The sequence below is a fragment of the Atractosteus spatula genome, chromosome 1, assembly GCF_055471065.1.
Source record: "Atractosteus spatula isolate fAtrSpa1 chromosome 1, fAtrSpa1.hap1, whole genome shotgun sequence".
In the NCBI taxonomy this organism is placed as follows: domain Eukaryota; kingdom Metazoa; phylum Chordata; class Actinopteri; order Semionotiformes; family Lepisosteidae; genus Atractosteus; species Atractosteus spatula.
This window is the reverse complement of record NC_142706.1, coordinates 51,892,240-51,912,979: the sequence shown is the minus strand read 5'-3', so window position 1 is coordinate 51,912,979 and position 20,740 is coordinate 51,892,240. Positions and strand designations below refer to the sequence as shown.

At 40.3% G+C, this 20,740-nt stretch overlaps 1 protein-coding gene across 1 annotated transcript; it reads right to left on the bottom strand.

The window, feature by feature from the left end:
* Positions 1–1,177: 1,177 nt before the first annotated feature.
* smarca5 (SNF2 related chromatin remodeling ATPase 5) lies at positions 1,178–19,603 on the bottom strand. The gene is made up of 24 exons (XM_088919802.1): positions 19,258–19,603; positions 17,288–17,389; positions 15,468–15,634; positions 13,026–13,126; positions 12,551–12,651; positions 11,622–11,801; positions 10,794–10,949; positions 10,189–10,320; positions 9,998–10,066; positions 9,692–9,801; positions 9,059–9,285; positions 8,628–8,749; positions 8,368–8,520; positions 7,948–8,080; positions 7,502–7,650; positions 7,158–7,277; positions 6,703–6,813; positions 6,484–6,597; positions 5,176–5,298; positions 4,833–4,965; positions 4,538–4,656; positions 4,153–4,365; positions 3,239–3,349; positions 1,178–1,489 (listed from the first exon to the last, which is right to left on the bottom strand). The coding sequence occupies exons 1-24, from the start codon at positions 19,324–19,326 to the stop codon at positions 1,424–1,426; spliced, it is 3,081 nt and encodes a 1,026-aa protein (XP_088775928.1). The 5' UTR covers positions 19,327–19,603; the 3' UTR covers positions 1,178–1,423.
* Between the last annotated feature and the right edge of the window lie 1,137 nt (positions 19,604–20,740).

Sequence of the window (20,740 nt, the reverse complement as noted above, 5' to 3'; positions counted from 1 at the left end):
GAACCAGAGCGTTCGTTGCAATATAAAAACAAGACCACGTTGATGTGGATGCTGGGTAGCGGGTACTTGACAGGGGGAAGGGAGAGGATCACTCTTGAGCTAGATTCATCTCATGATCCCAGTCTGTTGTGCTAATCTACTGCTCTTCTTCCATCCAAAACCCCGTAAATCAGACCGAAACATGTTGACTCTCTTATTTATATTAAATTTGCACATGTTGAGACCCTACTGTACTTCACGTTTACGGAGCCAGATAGATTTGTCAAAGGGGTTTCTAATGCATCACTCCACTCTAACCTCAGTAGCCCTGGCAGTGATCAGTCTCCTAACACAAGAAAGGTTACAAAAACAACAATGCCATTTAGCCCATCTAGGCTGTTTGGTACAACACAGGGGTGGATTATAATCCCACCTGCAGTAGATGAACAACCAGCAATGTCCACTGGAGGGCTCCACCTTCACCCTGAACTAGCACCTCCACTAATATACAGTAGGTGCACAGAATTCTTCCTTTAGTGTTGGTTTATACCAAGAAAAAGCTGATGATCACTGACCCAATCACAAGTTTTGTCACTTTTGTAAGGGAACAGACATTTTAATAACCTCAACCCAATTTATAAACCAGTATTCAATTCAGTTAGAAGGGTGCCTACTTTGTGTCTGGAGCAACATGACTAACAAAATACCTTCCACAAGTGCCACACAGAACTCTCATTTTGTTACTGCCAAAAACACTGGCGCTTTTAATGGTTTCAGTGAGCAATGACATTGGACTGCAGAATCAAGGTGCACACTGCCAGTGTTTGTCTTCAAAAAGCCAGATGTATACAATTCCTACAATCACATACTACTTCTTTGACAAAACAAAAAAATACACCATAAAGGTATAAGTAGCCTCAGATCAGTAAACTACTCAATGGATAAGAACTATTAATATTTACATTAAAATGAACCCTTTTAGGCTTGTACAACAAAGACATGAGCAATGAAACTGAACAAGCCAAGGTAAATTTAAACTGCTTCGGTCGGTGAAATGCACTACACGCCAAAAGACCTTCTGAGCATTGAAAATGTAAAAAGGGCACCAGTTCAAAAGAAAATGTTTGCCATTTAGATTCAGTCACATCATAATCGCCAGCTCATTCTAACATTTCAGAATTTAATAAACACAAAGGCATAAATAACAAAAGTATTTTATTACTTCAAGTGTTAATGGTAAAAAAAACAAAGGTTCAGCACAGCTGCAGCATTTAATCACTAGAAGTCAGACTTGTATTGAGTACTACGCTCCTAGTACAGTACACAGATGAAGTAATTTAATTGCTTGAGTTTATACAGTACATCATTACGACCCGTAAAATAAAAACAGACAACACTACTACTTCACCTTAGTCCAAACTTAATTGAATTTTAAAAATCCTCTTCACAGCTTTAATTTCTTTTTTCTTCCTCGTCCGTCTGGGGTCCCATCTGCTTTGCGTTTCTGGGCCTGAGGAAGAGAACAAGTCATTTTAGAAACAAATTTAGCCTTGCTAGCAAGGTATAGAACTTTTTTAATCCAGTAGGCTCTACACATTAAAAGTTTAAACATTTTCACACAGTAGTATCTGGTATTTTACCTCCCCATGCGGCTCATTGTGACTGTTTCTAGAGCTGCATAATAGGTGATAGGCGTCAAATATTTTTGAAAAATAATATATACATATACACTGGACATTATAAGAAACATCTCTATTTAAAACCCTCAAGATTTATTCATCCACTCAGTGAAAAAGGAACAAATTTAAAAACCACCTTAAAAAGATGCTAAAAACGTTACACTCTAATCTAAATAGCTGTACACAGAATACAGTCACAGATTATGAACCACAGAAAACATGAGGATCATGCTTATTCAAAACACTGTATTTAGTACACAGGGTCCCCATTATATAAATGGCCCCAATATACATTTCCCCACAGTAACACTGAGACATTGGGGATGAAATGTATAAACTTCAGTACATGGTTTTCTACTTGGTCTATAATATAATCTTTAGCCGCTGCATATTAAATCACCAGATTAGTGAAAGAAAGAACTGGCATAGGTGACGAGATGATGCTACCTGCTGAATGCCAAAATGGGTGAAAAACAGCGCATATGGCACACTTATCATGAGCACAACTGTCTTCTTTGACTTCAACTTCATGTTGGAGGCTGTACTTAATCGCCACACAGTTGCTTGCTGTCTGGGGTGTTCACAGCCAGCTATTTCTAACCTGGTAAAATCTGTTAATGCAGTCCATCAATGACAGCTATGATTAGGGAGACCACAAGACATGACAAAAGTAATGGGAGGGTCAAAATCTCTTGTAACTGATGGTCTGTAACCGATGGTAACGTGATGACAAAGTCCTGGGGTCTTACTCTGTTGTGACGACATTCTAGCAAGACAATGCATGTCCTCATGCTGTACACGCAACAGGTTTATTTTTGCTAAATTAGGAATGCTATGGACGCCTTGCACCAAGACCTGAGCACCACTGAATATTCATGGGATGGCATGTGGCATTTGGGACTCGGAAACCAGTGAACGGGCACATCACTTGTCCGAGCTCTTAAAGGAGAATGGGACAATTTCATAAAACAACAGCTGCAACCTGGTGCAAAGCATACATATGTACACAGCATACACTAATAACTAATGGCTTTCACTGTAGATCCCAAATGTTAATCACAAATGAATTCACTAATCTAAAGTGTTAGTGATCTAAAATGTTAGTGCATCATTTTTCTGATTCAGCTTTGTGAATTTGTTGCAGTTTTACATGCGGTGTCTTTTGAAGGTTTTACATGAGGTTTATTGCAAAAACAATCCTAAGTTTAAAAAAAGTCAAAGAGGGACATTCTTTTGTAACAATTAACTTGCGCACATCTTTAGGGAGATCATTTACAATAAGAATTTAAGATAAAAAATATTGATCAATGTGTTCTTAAATGTAACTTAAGCGATTAATGTGTGTTGAGGCAATCATATAAGCTAAGTGACCTTTTTTTGCATGCAAACAGCATCTGGTACACCAGCAAGATGGGATATTTAAATCACACTTTGAAAAATCAATACGGAAAACAAACTACAGGTTCACTGGAGCCTTGTGCTATAGCTGATTGCGTGCTGTATAGTTCACCTAGAAGAAACTGAAAATAATAGATTGTTGGTTTCTCATGCTGCAGCTTAGTCTCAGACATTACACTCACAGAGGATGTCCGCGGGCCTCGTTTCTTCTTCTCCGCTTTCTCCTTCTCCTCCAGCTCCATGTTCTCTCTCTCTATCAGGGTGATCAGAGTGTTACACCGCCTCTGCAGCTCCTACAGCAACACAAAGACAATCACAGGACCATCACATCACTGGTACTAAAAAGAATCCTTGGAAACAGCCAATGGTTTTAGGCAAAGTGGGTCACATACAATATGGTACTTTTATACTTACAAAACGGATTATGATAAAGAAGTGCACAAAAGATTCCTATCTCAAATGCCTGCTGGCTGCAATTTAAAATGTGTTTAAATTGAGAACTGGTTAAATGATTGAAAAGGTAAAGATAAAAGGTGAATGCTCCATATGTGGATTTGAGTTAGGACTACTACATTGATATTGAGTTAGATTAATCTAAATTCTGGTATAGTTCATAAACTAGAGAAATTTGTAGATGCCAAAATAGGAAGATTATTTAACAGTGCAGAAGCTGCAAAGGGAATTCAAAAACACGAGGCAGATGTTTAATATAGACAATTGTAGAATAATACATTCCAACAGCAGAAGCAAAAGATACCAAATGGGGAAAACTGAGCTTGAAGAAGACTTGATATACGTCTTATAGACAATGTGATAAAGCAACAAAAAAGGCAAACAATTTTAAGACAAGTCTACAGATTAGAATTTAAATAAAAATGTTATGTGAAAAGCATGTTAAAACTGTACAAAGCACTACCCATTTAAAATACAATGCAACCTAGTGGTCTTCTTTAATGTGAAAAGTGAAACAAACAAAACTGGGAATAGGAGGGAGTATTTTGCAGAAAGGGTGATGAGGGTCCAACAGTGCCAAAATCTGAACAGTTACTATTTCATTAACTCTACATGAAGTATGCTATGGAGTTCTGGCACATACCATGGCTGTCCTGGACTTGAGGAACCAGTCGAATCGGAACTGTGGGGAGTTACGGATGCACTGCCTCAGCTCATCGTACACACTCTCTTTGTCAAAGCCCAGCTTGTGTAGCATGCAAATCAGAAAGCGGTCCTCTTCTTCCGTGTAGTTCTTGCCCTTGTTCGTGCCGTAGGATATTCTCAGCTGGTGAAATGGGGCTTTGTAACGTCCAATCTTCACACAACACAAAACACAAATGTTATGCTTTGTATTTGGCATACATCATGTATTTTACCACAGCTTAAAATTAGAATGGAAGAAACCTCTGTTACGTTTCCTATGCTTTCTAACACTGCACAGGGTGATAAGTATAGGCCACAAAATGTATTACTCTTATGAAACTTACTTTTGTGTCAAGTGCTTTCTTAATGCTGATTCTCCTTTGGATCCTGGCCTCTCCTCTCTCAATCTGTGCCATGATCTTCTCGATGTCTTGCAGCTCATTACATCTCTCCCAGAAAACAGCTACAAGCAGAAAACATTTCATATGGGAAGTTTAGCACTAAATATTCACTGGGATGAACACAAACAGGTCATACTCCGATTTAACTGTTTAGCATTTCTCAGCATGAGCTCCAATAAAAATGTCTCATCCTAACCATGGAAGAAGAAGTCTCAGATCACCATGGGTGAGCTCTTACCAGAGTATTCCATCACTTCTTCTGGAGTTTTCCCTTCAACTTCACGAGCAATGTTCTCAATATCGTCCCGTCCCCACTTCTCATTAGCTTTGATGAACTGGTTAAAATCTCGTTTGTTCCAAATTGTGAAACCCTGCATGAGAATGAGCATGTAAAGAAACACTGTAAAAATCAGCCAAGGTGTTGGGGAATACGAAGCAAGAACTTCAAAAGAATATCTTTAGCCATTCAATGTTTCAGAAATTAGGTTATAAAACAGTTTTATGCTTAAAAAAGGATACTTTTTTCTAACAATTCTAAATCCAAGTCTTTATATGTAAACTGGAATGAGGATGACAGTCACCTGTGTGAGGAGTTTCTCTTTTTCTTCCAGCTCTTCTTCAGTCAGAGGCTCAGCCTCGTCAATCTTGCTCTGCTCTTCCTTCTGGGCTTGGGCAGAATTGGGCAGCTCAGGATTGCGAGGGACCTGGAAATAGAGTGAAAGGGAAAATCTTTAATCAAAACCGAGAAAAATTAAACAAAGCTACAAACAGACTTCCAAACTAGGAACTTACAGAAAACATATCCCTATGATAATATTGACATTGAGGAGAAGAGAATATAAATACTTTAATCTTTAATTTATTTCCAACACGACTGGCATGGACTCTTGATCTCCTAATCCGCATGCTCAAGACCTCTACCAATGCTCATATAAATCATCTTTGGTTACTGAAGCAGGGGATCCTAAAACCAAAAACCATCTTCAAGCCATGACATCTCTCATGTCTACCCATCATCCCACTCCTCCCAAAAAAAAACGTTCTGCCTCTCTCCTCTAACATACCAGCATTTCTAACAAACCCTTGAAATGAGATTTCACTTTCACTGTTCAGCCAGTAAAATGATTGATACAGAAAAACCTCAGTATTTGCCAGGGTAAGGTACCTTGAAGTCTCCACAAATGTGGGACTTAACATGTGGGGAAAATAGGGGATGGGTCTGCGGCTCAAAAAACAAGCACTTCCATATTTTTATAACTGTTTCAGATATAGTATTAGTATTTATTGATAGTATTTTTAATGAGTACTATAAATTTAAAACAGCAAAATTGTTTCCTCCTCATAATTCAAGTTCTTGCAAGTGCAAAAAGTTATATCCCTGATTATAACTTACCCTGTATTAGAGATAGCTTCTTCATTTTTATTTTTAGTAGAGCACTATTGTACTGTAGCAAAGCTTACTACAGCACAGAAATAACATAAGAAAGTGTACTCACTCCTTTCCCACCCATCCAGCTCATGCAGAAGACGGGCGAATGTAATGCACCAGAAGTTGCCAGCATATTTACACTCCTACTGCACAGCCCACAAATAGGCAACTCAAGTCTGGGAATTTCAGGTTTAACCGTGTTCCTCATTACTTAGTGCTGTATCGATTTTACTAGATACACTACTACACCCAGGTTTTTTTAAAGAACCTCAAAATTACAAGTAAATTTTTGCTATATTTTGCTGTAACAGGATTTTGATTGGATAAAAAAAGGTAGCAAACTGCACTTCGCCCAAAAAATCTAAACATTCAGCTGAAGGATGACAGGAATGAATTAAAAGTGTATAACTACAAATGTACTTGAATTTTGCATTGTGGGATACTGTGACCAGATACCAACCTTATATCCAATTGTTTTTCTGTAATACAAGATTTCTTTTTCCAGCAGCTCAAACAGGCGTGGAGGGAAGAACTGGAAGTCTTGAACATTGGGCTGCTTAGGGGGACGAGGAGCCTTGAAGAGAGAAACCCGAGTTGAGACTGGAGTATATAATGACGCTCATGCTCAGTATCCTGAAGGCTCAAAACAAATTCACTGGATTTGCCTCGGACTGCCTACCTTGGGCACTTTAGGCTCGCTGACACGCAGAGCCTCCCTGAAATAAGCATCCACTGCATAGTTTGCTTTTCGTTCCCTCTTAGGCGGCTCAATCCACTCAGTCAGAGTAACCTATGGGGGAAAAAAAAATCTAAAATACCAGCGTGATAAACACTCAACAGGCAGCCTTTAACTTTGTGACCTTGGTCTTGTATCTATAGTCACAACGTAAAATGTAGCATACATTTCACACTAGTACACACTAACAAAATCAAAGACAATGTATGGGACTATAAGATTTTAGCTTACTGTTCACATTGCTCAAGATGTCTGTTCAACAGCCATTTCCAAGGGCACTGCTTAAGCTTATCCATTCCAGGTCCAAATATTTGACTAAGACAGCACTGAAAAATGCTGGTCAAAACTGATACTGACTTTTTGCCCATTAAAATTTGACAAGTCAACCAAAAACCCACCTTCTTCTTTTCCCTGTAGTCTTCTCCTTCAAAGTTATACACACTGTTATCAGTGTCCATGGTAAAATTCCTTAGTGAGCTTTCACCCATGTTGGACAGCTTTTCTTTCATCTCTGCAGTCTAAGAATAAATAAGAGACATTTTCAATACCATACTGATCAAAAGTTAATAAAGTACTACGCAAACCACAAAAGATTTATATTAAACATATTACAATGTGTATCTGGTTCTTTTCTGCCAGGCACTCCAGTTTCAAATTTAAACCATAAACTATACAAAAGCTCAGTAGTGCTCATGGCCTTAAACACACAACCCACACAGAGCCACCATAACCCCATCCTCACCTTCTTCTCACCCCTTTCCAATATGGCATTAATATCCTCATCAGTGATCTCGCTCTCCTTGGATGCAAACACGTGAGTAGCGCCGTGACGAATAATGGACAGCATTTCATCCTTCCCCAGTTTGTTCAGATTCTGATCCACAAGCCTTCCTACAGAAGCCAGGAAGAAAGGGTTTGAGGTTTAACCGTCACCTGCAAGTCAGGCTCTCCCCCTGAGGTATGAGGAAGAGCTAGCCAGTATGTCAGGCACTAATCGGATTTTATATGCAATAAGCTCTGCACTCAAGAAAAACACCCTGTCTTTGAATCTGCTGTCCTTCAGCTGTGCTTTTACATTTATGTCCACACATACAGTACAGACTACAGGAAAGCCCAAGAAGGGCTTTAGGATACACATTTCCAAGACTATCATTTTAGCGTCTCCTCCAGCAAAGTATTAAACCTCACCTTGCTGGATGACAATAGAATCGAGTCGGAGCTTCATCTCTGCCCTCTCCACTATTCTCTCCTCAACTGTATTTTCTGTGATGAAACGGAAAACCCGCACTTGCTTCCTCTGACCAATTCTGTGGGCTCGGTCCTACAGTTTGTGGTGGAGAGAGAACAAAGCTTAAAATTGCAGACAGAAGCTTGACGTGGAAGCATTAAACAGCACCCTTTTCTATTTCTGCAGTAATACAGTTATAATTATTAATACGCAAAGGAACAAGTAAAGGTTTATTCCATGCTGAAATGAGAAGAAAAACAATGTTTCGGCTGTGGAGCCTTCTTCTGTTCAACGCATGCTGACGCAGCTTCCTACTTGAACTAATTATTAATATTATTAATTACATTATCAGAACAAGGGGGCTTTCAACAAACACTGACCATTGCCTGAAGATCTACTTGAGGATTCCAGTCTGAATCATAAATGATGACGACGTCAGCTGTGGCGAGATTAATGCCGAGACCTCCGGCCCTGGTACTCAACATAAAAAGGAACTTGGGGCTGTTTGGGGCGTTGTAAGCGTTGATAGAATTCTGTAAATAAATGAAACAAGGTAGAATAAAAAAGGTAAAGTTAAAAGTTGGAACTGAAGCAAAACACCCGTCAAACTATGATCATGAAAACGATAAAAGGTATTTACCTGTCTCTCTTCATGAGGAGTCTGGCCATCGAGACGGCAATAGCCATAGTTTCTCCACATGCAGTAATCCTCCAAGATGTCCAGCATCCTGGTCATCTGGCTGAAGATCAGCACACGGGACCCTGCGGAAGATAAGACAATGAGCTACTACCTATGCTAGTGGTCTCACTACTAGCCTTTTCTAAGATTTAAACAAGTCCTGTTTGCTGCTGGCATTTATTGTGCTAAAAAAACTGAAAAGGTCCTAGGAAGTTCAAAAAGAGCCCTAGCATTTTTCCTTGTCTGCACTCAAACAGCTGGCTATCAGCTACTTGGGAGCACCTACAGTTTCCCTTCCCAGCAGCCCAAGGAGAACAGCCCTTTGCTGAAAGTCATTTTGGCAGCCGAGGGGCCACTGGCACACAGGGGGGCAGAAACTAATTTTCTCTCACCCTGCTCCCGCAGCTTTGGCAGCAGCTTGTCCAGAACGGCCATCTTGCCGCTATTGACCACCAGGTGCATGTCTGTGGTGTAGGGGGGCCCGGGCTCTGCCCCGTCGAACAGGTAAGGGTGGTTGCAGCACTTCCGCAGCTGCATCAGCACGTTCAGCAGCCTCATTTTGTCCATCTTGCCCGCAGAGTTTAAAATGTCGATGTCCTTCATTAGAATTTTGGTGTACCTGACGTGTCAGAAAAACAAACAAATTTCAACTCGAGAGCAAAAGAGCTTCTTCACAAGTTTACACAAGAGGGCTCAAGAACCACTTTGTTTACTAGTTCTGAAGTGACCGTGAAGCTCTTGTTCTATCATTCGCTCTAAACTCACTACAGCACAGCTGTTCAGCTGTTTTTACTGAAAAAAAAAACATTTACAGTACTTCAGCTCCTCTTGCTTTAAATATGAGACTTCCATTGATCTGTACATTCCAAAACATACCAGAGGTTTATTAAGAGCTGAAAAAGGAATTGGTTTGCAAGTGAATTCAACCACTTAAAGAATCTGCTCTGACTGCCCACTTTCGTTCTAAATCCTGTCGTCACCGACGCCGTTACTGGCCAGTTAAGACCAGAATTGGGCTCTCTCACCATTCTCGCTGCATTTTGCTGAGCCCCACATACATCTTCACTTCCTTCTTGGGAAGCAAACTCTTCTCAACATCAGCTTTAATACGCCTGAGCAGGAAAGGACGCAGCACCTGGGTTAGGAAGGAGAGAAAGTCTTCATCAGTCTAAAAGCTGTTCAATTTAACAGTTGGCACATTTTATTGCACAATATGGTAAACAAAATGCTAAACAGAAAAGGTCTAATAACATTTTAAAAAGTGCAATAACTCCCCCTCCGAAAAAAACAACTTGGCAATAATTTTGAAACGAGCTCAAAGTAACACTTACAATATGCAAACGTTCAACTAGCTTCTGGTCCCCAAGGCAGTTGTTGGTGTCAAACCATGAGTCAAAATCCTTTCATGTTTGAAAAGGAAAAGAGAGTTGGTTATGTTGGTTCAAAACGTAATAAAATATAACCAGCATTATATATAAAAGATCAGACTTCCTGTGGTAATCACAGAGGAAAAGTATCTTACTTCAGAGGAATTAAAGACATCAGGCAACAAGAAGTTAAGAAGAGACCAAAGTTCATGCAAGTTGTTCTGCAGAGGGGTTCCAGTAAGAAGCAGCCTGTTGGTCGTCTTGAACTCCCGGACAATTTCCGAAAGCTAAAAAAAAAGGCAAGCATATTGTGAAATTGCACAGTTTTTACTGTTTCATTTGTTGCTAGCATTAAATGAACAAAGTAACTCAATTAACATTAAACTTTAAATAAAATATGTCTGTCCCATTATGTTTTTAAAAGACACTGGAATCCACAGCAATATCACACTGGCGATATTGATACTTCTAAAGTTATTACCCCATTATGCACCTTCACGGCCTTGTCAGTGTTACACTGCTCTAAAGAGAACAACCTTATTAATGAAAAAAGAAACTTATGGCGTTTGAACCCACTCAGTGAATCACAGACATCACACCCTGGTTTAAATGAGATGACAGAGCCATGGAAATGAATTCCCTAATACTAATGATACTTACATTGTATAGTATCATTAGTATATCCACAGAGAGAAGAGCATGACTAAATTTCTCAGACTTCAAAATTATATATAATTCACAAATTACAGGTAAATCTCACCTTAGACTTTTCATTTTTAATCCTGTGAGCTTCATCAATCACAAGATACCTCCAGTTGAACTTCTTGAATACAGATTTCTCTCTGATAAGCATTTCATAGGAAGTCACACAGACATCCCACTCTCCTGGCAGAAGTACATCACGGATAAACGCTGCCTGTACATCATGACAACACCATAACATTAGAAATGGTTTGTTCACAGGATTATAAAAAACATTAGCGTCTGAATATCTAGAATCAGATCTAAAATAAGATTCTATATATATATACACTTTAAAACTTTCAACCAGAAACCACAAGTCTAAAAAGGAAGGCTCAGAAGAAATTAGTACAAATGTACACTAAATCTAACTAAATCAAACCATATCAAACTTTCTGTATATAGAATTTAGATTTCTGTGAGGAAAACAATTAAATCCTTCACTTCTGATGAAGGCATTCCTAGGACTTAAGCAATAACATGACCCAGAACTGCCCTTTCGATTGTGACTCGGAAAAGCTTAGCAACAGTGACTGCTTACACAATCGTAGCCGTTTAAAAACCAGAAACAAGCTTGGGGGAAAGAAAAAGATGGTTTGCGAGGTTAGATTTTACATTAAAACAGATTCAACACAAGTCATTATTCAAACAGCAGGAAAGCCAGGGGGAGAAGCTGAAAAGTCTCTCAAAACCATATTTTGTTTTTAAGCTGAGCCGTGGCTATCAGAAGGCTAGCAAAATATTTTTCTGCTAAATATAAAAGTAACAATTGCTTGTTGACCCAATGTTAAAGGCTGAGAAGACTATTCATCACAGCTGATTTGCCTTTCCACCACACTGCACATACCCTTTCATCTTTGTCTCCAATGAGACAAACAGCTCTCAGAGATGGCACCCAGCGCTTGAACTCATTCATCCAGTTGTACAGAGTGGACTTGGGTACCAGCACCATGTGTGGCCCAGGAATGTTTCTGTAGTGTTTCATGTAACCCAAAAGGGATATGGTCTGCAATGTCTTCCCTAAACCCTGAGAAGAGAATTAAACAGAATGTGAAGTTACATATAACAAAAGTAATATATTCTTACAAACTTGTTGATACAAATTTGTAAACATAAAATATGGATTTAATACTTTAAGAGTACTTCTCAATAAAGCAATTAAATACATTAAAATCTAATCTTGCTGACATTAGCTTTTCTTGTAGTTTTGGCTTGTACAAAGCCATCACATCACATCGGGGCTGTGTATGTGAAAACTAATCATGCTACTTTTTCACAAACTAAATGAAAAGGACAAGCAGAAGAGTCCCATCGATCATTCTTGAGTAACCATTTCTAATATAGGTAATTGCGAAAAAGGCCTAATCAACAAAACCCTTTTTTTTTATCTTTCCTTTAATTTAAATCTTAGTGTTAAGGAAATATCTCTCCCTGTCATGGAGCACAAACCTGTATGCACTGTAAGCAATGGTGTTCCTTCTTTACTGGAATCCATGATTTCACCTACACCCTTTACCCCTCAGTGGACACTGAATTCACTCTGCACTTCCATGTGTCTGCCTTACTGGTTTGTGTCATTGTATTTGAATTATTTCTTTTTTCTTGCTGGGAGAACACTTAAGTCAGTTCGTATTACAAATATGTTCAGCAAAGTCAGTGCTAAGGGAAATCTGCAGCTAGTTTCAAAAGTTACAGCTTCACTGGGAAATGAAAACCCAAAACAGCTAAAGTAATTATGCACTATAACTTAAGGACCAAACACGAAAGAAGAAATACCATTTCATCTGCAAGGATGCCATTGATGCCATTTTCATACAGTGAAATCAGCCAGTTCAAACCACGGATCTGATAGTCTCTTAGCTTTCCAGATTTCACATCTATGAAGAAAATACCACAATAAAAAACCCACGAAAGACAAGTTGTTTATCAGTTTTTACATTTCAAAGTTGCACTGGTCACAATGAAAAACACACAAGAAGTTAACTTCACTGGTTTAACTTAAAAACCTAGCAGCACACTGTTAAAAGGCACTAATAAACAGTTATCACAACGAGAGAGCAAACAGCATGCGATTAGCTTGAAAGGCGAAAAGACGGGTCTGGACAGACGCATTCCCACTGGGATCAGTCTTCACTCCCGGTTTCAGCCCAGCATAAAACACTAATGCTGGGAGATGGGGAACACACAAAGCTGTGACGATACTAGGAGATCTGGAAGACGACGACGCAGAAGGGGACGCGGAGGGACTCACAGGAGGGCGACTCGTCAAAGCGCGTGCACACGTTGGTGGCTTTGCTGTTCTCACTCAGGAGCTCCTCGTCCTCCTCCTGCTCTGTGCGACGGTGACGATTGCTGTACGAGAAAAGTATCAAGGTATAGGTTTTAAGGACACCGAGATCAGTCAGCAGCTGCTCCTCCTCATCAAACTCCTGCTCTTCCTGTTTAGTAGCGGGTGAAATGTGGTGCTTGGTATGCTCACATCAGTCAATTCAGCTTTTGTTTGCAGACTCATGGGCCATAGAAGATCTTCAATGTACCCTACCTGCAGCAAGCCATTCACAACTTGTACTGCACTATCACAAGTGGCAAAAATAAAGTTAAGATTCAGGATTATAGGTAGCAGTTTTACCTTTTGTAAATCTGTTACCAGGCATTGACGGCAACAGCAGGTATTACAAAAGCTATGATTAAATGATGTAATGCAGCACGTTTACTAACCCAGAATGATGCTAGGCCTATTTTAAAACCCTTCTTACAGCCAGTTTTACTAGCAGGCCTTGCATTATAAACAACTCACAAAATGGCATGTTTTGGCCATCTGTTTCTACTTAAGTGTTATCCTTTTCTCACCAAAAAAAAGGCTATGACACAGTAACCGTTTAGTGCATTTATGGTCGCTGCAACCACATACCACACTTGTCATTTCATTTGAAGGCCTGCAAAGCAAATGTTTCGGGCTATAATTACGTCAAGTGAGAAGTCACGAAGTTCAACATTTGTTTTCTGCCACTGTAGCGAACGCACACATGCTTTTTTGATGACCTGATTCACTGCTACACCCTCATGTTCACTTAAAGACCCGTCATTTGTGCCACCAGATGCACATGCCGAGTTTGTTATTTTGGTTAAGATCATTTTCATGGGCGACTGGCGCAGTGGCTAGTATTGCTGCCTTGGAGCACTTGGGCCGTGGGTTCGGTTTCAGAACGGGGGTGTTATCTGCAGGCAGATTGTATGTACTCCCTGAGTGTGTGTATATTTTTCCCACAGTCAAACCCCATAACGGAATTGTCTTCTAGGAAAACTGGCCCTGGGGTGAGTGTGTCGTTTGTGTCTGTCTGCCCTGCGATCTACTGGCATCCCATCACAGACTTTTTCTGGTCTTCAAATGGTACATCACACTTAACAGTTTATTATCCTACTGAAAACCCATCACCTCAAAATGAAAACTGAACACGGACTAAATGAATTCTGGGAACTGTTTTTCACCTTTCTCTTAATGTGTTAAAGACCTGTAAGTGGGAAGTTAAAGACTTCCAGAGTTCATTTTTGATCCTATCTGATCTATGCACATCTGTTTTTTTTATTTCCAATTTCAAGAACTCTTTGTCAACTAAGTTTTATTTGAAGGGAACAATTTAGAGATGTGTGGGGCAGTAAAATAACCAGATGTCACCATTTCAAGTGATAGTGTGAATTCAATACAGTCACCAGGGAAGATAACTGACAGAAATGGGGTCATACTCCTAAAAACAATAATGTCGAAGAGTACACACAGCAAGCGCAGCACGTTTGAATTAATTACAACTGCATTTTATGTTTGCAATGTAAATTTCTGACATTTCAGTAATGTTTACAATGTTTTATGCTCCAATAAAGAGCCAACAAGGTACACAAGGTACTTTATTTAAAAAAAAGCTTTAGTATTTCAAAGATACTATCAATTAGGAGTTTTTGCCGCGCTTACCGATACCCATTCTGTGACTTTGCCGATTTGTCTACATTCTCCTTTTTTCACAATCAAAGAGTTTGAGTCTAGGAAACACTTCTAGTTTAGGTATTTAATAAATGGTCAGCCCTTGATAAAAGATATTTCTTTTCCCCCCAGAAACCCCATGTAAAATTCAAACAATTGCCATTAAACATTTTCATTGACTTCCACATTAATATCCATATGAAGTCAAAAGTATGTGTACGAATATGAAGTAAACACCTACCATGTACAAAGCAAAGCTTTACATACGTGTCATAACAGCACTGGAGAAATTAACTGGCACAGTGACCGGTAATTTGATTAACAGAAACCTTTATCCAGGGCAACTTAAGATAATGTAGCTTGGAAATGCTTGCAAACTAGTGGCAGATGACACACCCATCTGAAGCTTTTGTGTGACTTAACATTTGTTTCTGCACATTTAGGGTTTTAAAATCCACAGGGCACGTACCAGTATATCATACAAGCATTCAGAATGGGGTTCATATAATGTACTCAGACACAAAGTTAATTTAAGCAACAAATCCCTGTGTGGGTTTTTTTTCCCGTACTGTGTCTGGACGAACACCAGTTTCACACACACAACCACACCCTGGGGGTGTCTGACAGGCTTTTGTCAGTTTGAAATGTGTCAGAATCGCCAAGTACGTCATACAAGTCAAAAACTGTGCCAAACACAAAACTATGCTGATAACTTACTCTCCAGCAGACAGGAGGTTCTGCTTCTCATCCTTTTTAATGCGGGGTCGCCCCGGCTTCATCTTCAGTGGGGAGGTTGGCGTCTTCTGGGCAGCTGGCTGGATGAAATGGGCAAACACTTCTGTCTGTTTGAGCAAGTACTCAAATCTGTTTGACCGGTCCGCTTGCTGCATGGGAGAACACAAAGAGAAAAATTGGGAAAGCAAGGGTAAGTAACCCAGGGATTGCAGTGAAGAAAACCAGCAGTATTGTGATCACCTCCCATCCCTCTGTACAGCACCCACTTTCTGAGATCTGAACACAGGGTTTCATAGAAGGACTGAATTTGATCACACCGTCCACAGATAGACATGGTGTTGACTCCACTGGAACACTCTTTGATTAACAAATCTTGTATCTCATCACCAATGTAGCAGTAATAGGTAGCTACAGTTTTACAGTTTTTAAAACTCACATCCTCGGTGTTGAGTGATTTCAAATCTGTTTTATCTGATGCTTTGGTAGTCAATAACTAGCATGTAAATAGTAACAAAACCCCCAAGCCTCAAACCTACAATGCAGTTAAGATCTTGTCTTGAAGTCTGCCAGAGCATTATTTGGAGGGCTTTGAGAGAATTGTGAAGTCAAAAGACAAGCTATACGAATAAAATAATTAACAAACGCTGATTTTTTTTAAATGAAAGGAATGCTATTCTTTATGCTTTTAACTGTGAATTAAATCCAAGTGGGCATTTTTTTTAAAGCTAAGTCTTTTGATGGACGTCTTAAAACACTTAACAGAATATTGCAGTGACTTTAATAGAAAAAGGCTTTTACCGATCATGTTGTTACAGCTCTGTTAATATTTACACACTGTCTCTGTGCAGCATTTCAAGTATAAAATCTCCCTCAGGAGCTTTAGTATTCAGTAAAGTGTGCAAAAATGATGCATCCAGCCTGATACACTCTGCTTCGCCAGAACAAAATTCCCCTGATGCTTTGAAAGGTTACACAGGTGTTTATTAAAATACCCTTCTGCAATGAACATAAACACAAAAGCAAAGTTGATTACATAAGCAAAGAAATTATGCCTAAGCAAAGAATTATGAAACTGGCTTTTCAACCAGTTCTGTAAACCCAGCCACTTAACATTTAACTAAGGCATGCAATAGGCTGCTGGCTCTTAACTGTAATCAGCACCTCTCTTTACAGCACACCCAGTGGGTAGACTTGATACAGACGTTGGTACCCTCCTAACCTACCAGGATAGTTAAAAACACCACTGCCTTTTTTCAAAAGAGGCATTCAATGAAGGGAATAAAACACCAGCATGTGCCAGTATTCATAAACCACAACCTTAACAACAATGAATTTAGTATACACTTAGTTTCATTGTTTAGCTGCTGTTAACTCTGCAATCACAAGTAGAAGAAAACAGTTTTCCTCTTTAGCACCCCTTGCCTCTTGCCATATCAGAACACTGCCACAGTAGCATATTTTATACTGCCATCTACAAATACTGTACTTTCATCACTGGAACTATGAAAAATATAAACTTGTCATTCACATGGGCAGGATATACCCAAGTGCCCTCCACTTGACAAAATGTCTAAATGTGCCAGGAATGCACCATCTAAATATCACCTAAAACATTTATATAAAAGACTGCACCCAAAAATAACTATTCGACTGGTTAAGTCAGAGGAGCTGGCTAAGAGGTTACTGTAAAAGATCAAACTAAAAAAAAAAGGATTTTCAAGTATAAAATCTGGAAAAGATTTTCTTGAAGGCAAGACAATGTGGTGTGCTAACTAAAAATAAAGGTTGTGGCAAGACATTACCATTTTCTTTTCATAGTCTGGAAACATTTCCTGTTCTTCCTTTGGTTTGAGGATGGGGGTCTCCACTTGACTGCCATCCTCATGATCAGATGCTTCTTCCTCCTTCGGGACAGGCAGATCGAAATGCAATGTTAAACACTTGAAAATGGAGAGCTGACCTGGTACACGGCTACAAAAACTGTACTTCTAGGTTGAAACACATTTACTGATCCTTGTTATTGTAGCTGAAGTGCAACAGCAGAAAATGTGCCTAGATCTGTAACCCTGGTTCTGGAGAGCTACAGTCCTACCCATTTAGAGAGTCCTTGAATGTCTAATAAAGGAAAATCCAGAAAGAGTGTTAATAGGATAGATCAATTAATTATGGGTCATTCCAAGCACAGCAGCAATGATAATCAGAAGGCTGTACACTTCTCCTTTGCCAAACCCCTCTGCGCTCTTCTTCATAGATGGTATAGTGCGAGCACACCTCTCCAGAGCAAGTTTATAAATCGCCCTGACACTTTTTGAAGATCACACTGCAAAATGAATTCTTATGCACTTATTTAATAAGCTTTATCTTATTTAGCCTTTAAAAAAGGTCATTCAGCCTTGGACAGCTTGAGAACACAGGTGCAGTTCAGTAGTCTGCGAGCGAAGGTGAATCGACAAAACTTAAAAGCTGTTCAGGGAACAACTAGTACAACTTAACAGACGTGACAGCAAAAGTACACACGTCTGCCAGATTTACAAAGCCCTATGCGTGATTATTCCAGAATGTATTAATAATGCCAGTTAACGAATGAGAGCTAAGTTACTGAACAAAAGCGAACTCTCACATTTTACGTTTGGACACTAGGTGTCTAAAACACGGTCGGAGTGGGAAACTGCGTTAGCAAGCGGACATGAGGTTAAATCCACGCTGAAAAGTGAAAGAGAAAACTTCAGGCTGACGCCGTGATCTTGACTAGCTTTCAACCAGAGGGCCGCGGCAGAGCGGGGACACACAGGAGTGGGCGGTTTGTATTCATGGTGACGTCATGGTTTCGCAGCCCTGAGAGGGAAAAACGGGACGCTTCAGACCCAAAAAAAAGGTTTCAAAAGTTGGTAAAAAAAATACTGAGGTGCTCGCCTCGAACCTTCATTCGCCTGGTATCAAGAAGCAGGGGTGAAAAGACCGACTCGGACAGACACAAAACAAACAGGGGTCCTCGACACCTTCGTCCGCTCCGCTGCTCATTCATTCCGCGGATTCCCTCCCCGCGATGCCGCTGTGGTGTCGGCGCAGCGGCTGACTGGAACCAACCAGCCTGAGCAGCAACTAGGCCAAAAACTGACGGGCTGGGGAGCTGAAGTCCCCTCACACGCACATCACCGGTGCCTCCGCTCACAAAACATCACACAGGCACTCCTTTCGGGAGCCACGTAAAGTTGCCACAAGCCTCGTTTTAGGACCTCGTTTCTCGACAGAAGAGTCGAGAATCAAAAATAAAAACACACATCAACGCGGATGGGGTTCCTCGAATTTGGAAACTCCGATTTCCAGGCTCACTCGATATCCGGAAAACTGTTTAGTGTTCAAGTACATCCCCAAGGCAGGCCGAGTACCGAAGCACCTCACTGTAATCACAATTGGGTTTTTTCTACTTCAAACAGGACACCATCACGACCACGCACAGCTGAAGCGTCCCTTTATTTCCCAACAACACCGGTTTACTAAAAAAGTAAAAAAAAACACCCAGTGTTTTCAAGCGAAACATCAACGAGATTGAAAATCCAGAAAAGAAACAAGAAAAAGAAAGGAACCTTAATCGCGTCCCACTACCAACCCACAACACAAACAAAAAAAATAAAACCAGAAACAAATCGAAAAGTAAAATCAGTCAAAAGTTCTGCGTTCGCTATACAGACGTCAGGCACTTCGGACCTGGCCATGTCAAGATGCTGGCCAGCCCAGTGGCCCCTCTCCGTGCTGCTATTGTTCCGCTCACCTCCTCTCCCTCCGGCTCAGCCTCCATCCGCGGCTCCTGCTCCACGTTGTTGTTCTCCGTCTCGGACATGCTTTGTCTCTCCTTCCGGATCCTCCACTCTTCTCTCTCGAAAGCGCCCAGCCGCGGGAGTCCTCAACTGCCTCGTACTCGGTAATCCGAAGAAGGGGCTCCTGAACCCGATAATGCGTAGAAAAAGATCTCCCTGACGGCAGCTCTTTTCTTTTCTTTCTCCCCAACACACGCGCACACACACTCCACAGGACAGATGAGCACCACCACGACGCCGCGGATCAGAACCCTTGCCCGGCTTTTCGGAACTGTCCCACCAACCGGGCTGAACTGCTAAGCATCGCGAGATGTCACTGCGGCCGTCCCTCTACGGAGGAAGAAGACGAGTCTCGCGAGACCTTAAAACAGCCATAAGGGCAAGATTCAAGTACAGAGATAAGAGGCGTTGTATGTCAGCCGCTCATTCATTGTTGTTCTGTATCAATGATTTAAGATTTAGTTACTAAGGAGTTTAGAACATTCTCAAAGTCCTGCCTTTTTAAGGAATTTTTTTTCTATCTGTTCGTTATTTTTGTATGTTAGACAATGCCTAAAGATGGTTTGCCGTGAAAGGCACCTTGTAAACGACAAGTTTGGTGTTCAAACAAAACAAAACTTGTTCTGTATCTCTGAGAGTCTTACAATTTCTAAAATCCCGATTTTCACTTAGCTGTAGATTTCTTAACTACTGCTTGCTATAACAAAATAGTTCCAAATGGCTTGTACCCATTTGTATTTCTTGTGTTCTCATTTTCAAGAACGCTACAAGAAATATGTTGGACTGTTTCTGAGAGACCCATTTTAAATCAGTTGCTCTAGCTTCGTTGTGTTGATAGTTCAAGAATGTGGACAGAATAATAAAAAACAAGGAATAAATTAAGATTTAGATTGCCTTATTGTAAACTTTTGTGAGGGAAAAATATTATCAGTCAATCTAAATCTCCTGTTTTTTAAAGATAAAAAACACTTGTTCAAGCAACTGATCAATTAAGCAAGTGTTACATTGAAGGGAACAATAGTTCTTGAGGGTCGAAGGACATTTGACATTTTTTTCAAATAATCTGTGAACTGTGGGTAGCAGTAGCACAGTGGTGCAGGGGTTTACTTTGTAATGCTGGAGCCCAGAGCCCAATTCCTGGGGTGTTGTGTGGTTTCCTCCCACAGCCCAAAAGCATACTGGAAAGTTAATTGGCTTCTGTGAGATTAGCCCTGGTGTGAGTGTGTGCTTTTGAGTTTGTGTGATTGTGGTTGGCATCCCATCTAGGGTGTATTCCTCTTTGTGCCCAGTGCTTCCTGGGTTAGGATCTGACTCCTCCACAAATTAGATAAGAGGTTGTTGAAAGTTAACTGTTGACGTGATGTGAAATTGGTGATATAATGGTTGCCTGTAACACCCAGACAGGGGCTCTCCAGGATCCCTATTGAAGTTCATAGG

What these genes read in the sequence shown, in the direction of transcription:
- smarca5 (XM_088919802.1), bottom strand. Translation starts at nt 19,326, where the DNA reads ATGTCCGAGACGGAGAACAACAACGTGGAGCAGGAGCCGCGGATGGAG. An exon ending in CAGACTATGAAAAGAAAATG is followed by an intron (nt 15,635 to 17,287) that starts GTAATGTCTTGC and finishes TCTCCCATGCAG; the next exon opens with CAAGCGGACCGGTCAAACAG. An exon ending in GAGGCCCGCGGACATCCTCT is followed by an intron (nt 1,490 to 3,238) that starts GTGAGTGTAATG and finishes TCTCTTCCTCAG; the next exon opens with GCCCAGAAACGCAAAGCAGA.